Source organism: Pelecanus crispus, chromosome 1 (genome assembly GCF_030463565.1).
Source record: "Pelecanus crispus isolate bPelCri1 chromosome 1, bPelCri1.pri, whole genome shotgun sequence".
Taxonomy (NCBI): Eukaryota; Metazoa; Chordata; class Aves; order Pelecaniformes; family Pelecanidae; genus Pelecanus; species Pelecanus crispus.
The window spans coordinates 209,184,563-209,191,318 of record NC_134643.1 but is presented as its reverse complement, the minus strand read 5'-3'; the positions used below and the strand labels follow the sequence as shown (position 1 = coordinate 209,191,318).

At 35.1% G+C, this 6,756-nt stretch overlaps 1 protein-coding gene across 2 annotated transcripts in view; it reads right to left on the bottom strand.

The window, feature by feature from the left end:
* Positions 1-652: 652 nt before the first annotated feature.
* The window catches only part of CWF19L2 (CWF19 like cell cycle control factor 2), an 86,090-nt gene continuing 79,986 nt past the window's right edge, over positions 653-6,756 (bottom strand). For both annotated transcript variants that reach the window (XM_075711427.1, XM_075711423.1), the window contains exons 15-18: positions 6,039-6,194; positions 4,563-4,643; positions 2,158-2,259; positions 653-1,230 (exon numbers count right to left, since the gene is read on the bottom strand). In XM_075711427.1, coding sequence (XP_075567542.1) covers positions 1,090-1,230; positions 2,158-2,259; positions 4,563-4,643; positions 6,039-6,194 — 480 coding nt within the window. In that variant the 3' untranslated portion in view covers positions 653-1,089. The remainder of the gene's footprint in view (positions 1,231-2,157; positions 2,260-4,562; positions 4,644-6,038; positions 6,195-6,756) is intronic.

Genomic DNA, 6,756 nt, shown 5'->3' with positions numbered 1-6,756 from the left:
AAGCGGCTGAGGGAACTGGGGTTGTTTAGTCTGGAGAAGAGGAGGCTGAGGGGAGACCTTATCGCTCTCTACAACTCCCTGAAAGGAGGTTGTAGTGAGGCGGGTGCTGGTCTCTTCTCCCATGTAGTTAGCGATAGGACAAGAGGAAATGGGCTCAAGCTGTGCCAGGGGAGGTTTAGGCTGGAAATTAGGAAAAATTTCTTCATGGAAAGGGTAGTCAAGCATTGGAACAGGCTGCCCAGAGAGGTGGTGGAGTCACCATCCCTGGAAGCGTTCAAAAAACGGGTAGACGTGGCACTTTGGGACATGGTTTAGTCTAGTCTAGCCTTGACTGGTTTAGTGTGGACTTGGTAGTGTAGGTTAATGGTTGGACTGGATGATCTTAAAGGTCTTTTCCAACCTAAACAATTCTATGATTCTATGATTAAAGCTGTCATTTGCCATCCACTATGGATTGTATCATCATCCTTTGCGCAACAGGTCAGCTTGAAAATACTACTCCATATTGAAAGAAAGTACAGAAAATGGCATTAATTCTTGTGCAGGGGGCAGCAGCAGGTTTATCAATCACATCATACTTGAACATTTGTATTCCTGCAATGACTTCAACTTAAAGAACTCAAAAGCAGAAAATAATTTTCTGTACAGCTTCCTTCTGCAGCAATGTATTTGTATTATTCAAAATGTTCTTAAAATTTACACCATTTTCTACAAAAAGTCAGCATTATAATTAAGCACTGGCTCTATGCTAAATCCAATGTAGAAAAAACATCAGTTGCCACAAAGATTATAAAACCTCCAAAAGCAGAAGCTACATTTTGAAGAATTCCAGTAGTCACATGGATATTATTCTTTTGGCTGAGCTAAAAACTGAAAAACTAAAAACACTATACACTTGTGGTTTGTCAGGCTTGCAGGTTCATGTGATCCACAAAGTGTCTAAACCAGAAATAGGTAATCAGCAATTAAACAATATCCTTGGTTTTAAAATATATTAGCAATACATAACACACTGGTGTTATTCTTAACATATGAAATATCCTTTTATAGAGTTTATGGCTTATATAGTCCTTGACTGCAGGCATGTACTCATTCTTTCTTTTTGGTAAAGTCGTATGGTTTCCACCACTGTGCAAACTGCAACACCTTCTTCCTCTGATCCTCAAAATTCTGTCTGACTCCTTTCCTCCAGAGCCGCGGTTCCAAGTCCAGCATGCCACCAATGATTTCCTTTGCAAGCAGAACAAAGATAGATAAAGATAAATGCAAAATTACCATATTACTTAATGCTATTTTACCATAGAATATAGAAATATATATATTCAAATGATGAGACTGTCACTGTTTTCTTCATGTGCTAGTTATTAAAACCAGAAATTTGTAACAATATATACCAATTCAAAAGTTAGAACTCTAGTTGTTAGATGGTTGCCTCAGCAAAATTCTTTTAAGTACAGCATAGCAATGAACCGCATAAATATCCTAACATTGCAAGACTGTTAATATATTAGTACATTTGTGACTAAAAAGAGAAAAGTTCAGAAAAAAGAAAACTGCCCACTTTGCTCTTAACTCTTCTTGAAATAAGTTATATTTCTCCCCAATCACTCTTAATGTTTTTGCAATATTGACTTTTCAATAAATGATTGCTGTGACATAATAAAGAATGGAAGATTTTATTGCAGCTCTTCCTGTATATATTATACTCTCTATACTTATACTACATGGAGTAATTTAACCACACATTTATTACACTAGGAGCTGTCTGTGAGTTTGTATGTCTGTGCACCCTAATTTACACAAGCAGAAGCCAGTGCGCCTATATGAGAATACTATGGCTATGAAAAAGCTTTTTTTTTTTCCTTCTTCTTAAGTAGATGCAAGTATTTTCCATCTATTAGACTACATGTCAAATATCTAGAGTTCCTATTAATCCAAAGAAACATGGATCTAGAATCACATTCTGAGTATCAGCCAGCAAAGAAATCAATTATTCCTTTATTCAACAAGCTAAGATATAATGACTTGCCAAGAAAAGCCAGCTAATAAATTGGGATAAGGTACATCAAAGTGACTGCTCTGGCAGCATCTGTTTTAACTACTTCAATTTACCGATTATACTTTATTTTGTAAAATTTATCTTCTACACAACAATACCTTTCCAAAGTAATGAGGGAACTTGTCTTGATCTTCAATGACATGAGCAAATCCTCCTTGAAGGCCAAAGTCCACAGAAAAGTATGGTAAACCTTTAGGAACCTATACACAAAACCACATTCTTAGATGTTTAACAGACTGTAGGCATTTAGTTAACCCCCCTGCCCCAACTTAATGATTTTGAAAGTGGTTTTACAGTTGATAGTACCACATTTTATTTTAAACCACCCATCAAACCAAGTATGTGTAGCATAAAATTGCAACAGAGAAACAGTAAAACTAACAGGCATGAGGAAAAACCAACACACAACAACTAAATAAAAAGACACTGAAAACTGAGAAGATGATTGCTGGGTGGCAGAACCTCCAGAGGACACTGCTGCAGCACCAGGTAAGAGACGGGGAAGGAACAGGCAGCAGCATGCACACTGCACAAATGCCTTCCTGATTCCACGCCTCTGAATTACATGGGCTGAATAGAAATTTTAAGACAACCACCAGCAAGTTGCATTTATTAAAGATAAGGTGATGTGTGATAACATGAAATATTTACCCAGAGGAAACATTGACACTCGGGGGGGGGGGGGGAAACACCTCTATGGAAAATACACTACCAGAAAACCCCACTACATGACTGGAAGTTATCATTAACTTGCCAAATTGGATAATTTAATAATTCAGTCAGCCTACAGAGGAGACACTGGTTATCCTGCCACAAGGAAAGACCCTTCAGTCTGACAGAGTGAGAGGTGGATTCATTTATTGCTACAGCATTGCAAGTAATTTCTGCTGTTTCACTGCAACAAGTTATTTTCCACCCTTAATTGTTGAGGATGTTCTGTACAGATAAGATTTACAAAGCCTCAAATTCATAAGCATTTCCTCTGCTACAGTCCAAATAACTGCACAATTTTCACAAGGCATGTTCCATATATTGCCTGAAAATTCCGTCTAAAAATAATTAAGATTTAATACAGAGGTGCAATGTATCATAGCAAGAAACATAATACAGTCTCAAAAACATATGGCTAACAAGATTCTTAAAGAAATCAAATATCCTGATGCCCTACCATGTGTCAAGAAAATTATACTTCATTTATTTGTGACAGATATTGGTTTTCCCTGTTCTAAAACACCTGTTCCCTATACCCTGTTCTAAAACAATGAGCAGAAGATATCCAAAACGTAACTATTCTGTTGTCTGTTTACATCTTACACCTGAAGTTTGAAGTCTTTCCTAAGTCCTTGCTACAAATCAATTGAATTCCTTCTTGTCTGCACCCAGTAGTGCTAGCAAACAACTATCTTCTTTAAAACAATCTCCTATATAAAGGAAACTAGCATCAAATCCCATTTCAGTCTTTTCTTTCCTAGACTGCACAACCCCTAAACCAGGTTAAGTTTTCTAACCTATGTTCTCCTCATCTGTAACTGTCTTAGAACACTGTGCCCAAAACCAGACCCAAATTTTCCATTTGAAGCCTCACCACTTTGAATAACTGACTAAATGTAATCATTTATATGACATTTCAGCTCACGTGGCAGAATAAATTTTCTCTTGCTACATTTGCTACCACTGTTGGTTTAGTTCAAGAGTCATCACAATATACAAAACCTCTCCTGTTATACAGCCACTCAATGCCTTACTCTTCTGCATTTAATTTCTCTCTCTTTGTCATATCAGTCTTCATGTCTAAACCCATCTCCCCCTTCACCTAAACTAGGATTTTTTTAGTGCAAAGGTGCTATACTTACTAAAATACACTTTCAGAAATTAAGTATTATTACTACATAGTAGTAAACTACTTGTGGTAAAGTCTATATGCCACACATTTTTCACTTTAACATTAAAAAGATGGAACAACCTTTTAACCTAACAGTTTCAGCATCATTCCTTTAAAATTTGTATATACAAAGATGTTTCAGTTTAGTATCCAGAAGACAGACAGTGCGCTATTCCCTTGTTTTAGGAAAAAAAAAAAAAAAGACTTACAAGGCTATTTATATTTTTGCTTCATAAACTTAGCAACACAAAAGGCTGTTCCAGGTCAATGAAAAAGACACATCATATTTTTTTCCAGGAAAGTAATTTGCAAGTCTTTGATCTACCTTAATTCTTAAAGTTAATCAAGAAAATTATGCTGGTACATGTTCTCAAAGTGCCAGCTTTGTTCTCAACCAATGCTTGCAGCTCAGTCCACCTATCGTTGAAATAAATGGAAATCTTTTCCCTAATGCTAGTTAGGAGTTCAGTCAGACTCTTTAATTCTCATCATGCTTATGCCATCCCCTGATCCACTAATCTAATTGTGTTCACTTTCTTCTCTCTTTGAAACAGTTAATAACGAAAAAAGATGAGAAGAATTTGACGAGAAATTCAATGTTCAATACATTTTATTACTTACAGATTTCCGAACATCTTTTGAAGAAAGATCAATTAACTTCTTGTTCACGGACCATTCTTCATCAGACTCCATTATAGCTTTCTGTAAAATCATTTTATCTAAATGTGAAAATAGTCCTCCATACAGCAAGGAAAGAACTAACTTTTCAATGTAATGAAGTACATTGTGCTGCAAGTACCAATTATTTCTTAACAAAGTAACTTTATTTTTGGCCACCTTTCTGATTTCCAGAACTTACATACTTTATAAAGGCATCATATAATATCCTCAAACTCACTTAATTCTATTCTTTTTTTTTTTTTTTTTTTTTTTTTTACAGTTTAACTTTTGCTTTACACAAATTATCTCTAACAAGTCTCAACTAAAAGGTCACATTCTCTTTTTACTAAGCTCATACAAAACCTCTTATGAATTCATTACAGTATATTAGCCTTTTTTCTTTTTTTCTTTTTTAAACTTTAAGAGGAGAATCTAGCTTAGAAGGCTGATTGTGTTTAAAAACCTTTAAGGCTGCCTCTGTATCCGCTATAGTATGGAAGTGGGTATACTGTATTATAGCATAGGTACCTTTTAAATTTCATTTGCTGTGTATTTTAATGGTGGAGACTTCTGAAAGGAAGTTTTATGCACATGACATTGCATTAAATCTTGTACTTCATCTTTCCTTCAGCATTCAGACAAAAGTTTTATCAGTACTTGAAACAGCAATGAAAACCAGGTGGAGAGTTTCAAATGGGATAGAAGTTACAGCACTGCTATTCATCATACTGGCTGCTCCACTTCATCAAAGACCAATCACATTATTTGCTTCCAGAAAACAAAAATAATATTTCAAAGAACAAATAAAATAATTTACTTATAAAAGGCAAATCATGATCCAGCTGCTGAAAGCCAAAAGGCCTCAGTTCCAGGCAGAAGGTTCAATGAGCCTTTCCTCACAAGGTCAGTGGAAAAAGACCAGAAAAGCTATAGAAGAAATATCTATCATGCTGTTTAATGTTCATCAGAGAGCTAAGACACGTGTAAAATTTGGACCTACTGAAATAAAATGGGGATGAAACATTATATATTGGTATTTCTTAAAACAGTTGACATATTTTCTCATCTTATGCTTGCCAAGGCACATGTATGGGGTTTTAACTTTATACTAGAGGACTTAAGTGAAAAGTATTGCAATCCTTACAGCACTTCAAGAAACTACAGTTCTCTCATCTTTTTCCAGTATTTGCCAGTGCAGTCAGACTTGAGGCAACTGCACAGTGACATACAGCTCTTCCACTGACTACGTGAAAACCAGAATTACCTCACAGGGCTTGTTTTAAGATCAAGGAAAAGGATCAAAGAATGGATCAAGAAGTAGGATCAAAGAATCCATCTTTTCAAAAATAGTACTTGAATATCAAAAAAAGTTTTCCAGAAATAGATGAATTATGATAAATACATTCAAATTACCTAAGAAAAAACATTTTCATGTACCTTAAAGTAGATTGGAGCCACATCTCCTACTTCTTTTGGAAGAGGAATGCATTCGTATACCATGTGATACCGTTTCTTCATACTCATGTTTGTTTCTAGGAACACACAGTCCAAGTCTTTAGCTTCAAACATTTTCACCAATGCATTTCTGAACATCTGTTTAAAGAAAAAAAAAAAAAGCGTAATTTGAATTAGCTTTTCAAAGCTTTCAGATATAATATTTTACATTATTTCACTAACATATACTATATTCATAATAAACTCATCATAAAGTAACAACAGCAATCATACTAGAAAAATTCCATCTTATTCAACAATTTAACATGAACTGTATTTCCAAAGATACAAAGATATGAAGTCTAGAAAACTATTGTGAAATACGCATTATAATTAACACTACAAACTCAGTTTTAATAAATACCACATAATTTTACAGTTGAAATTAAAACTATGTTGAACTCCATAACTGTGATGCTCCATAAAACAATATGGCTTTAACAGGAGGTCCCAAGCTCACAGTTTGCTAATTAATGTCTTGGGCTTGTATTGCCTCTAGATACTATTATCCTTCCACCATTCATTCCAATTACACAGATTTTAAACAAACGACATGCTTGTCCTTTAAGGAAAATATTAACATTGCCTCCAAAGACAGCCATGGCTATAACCACCATCTTCACTGTATGGAAGCTAACCAAATGCAATACTGTAATACACC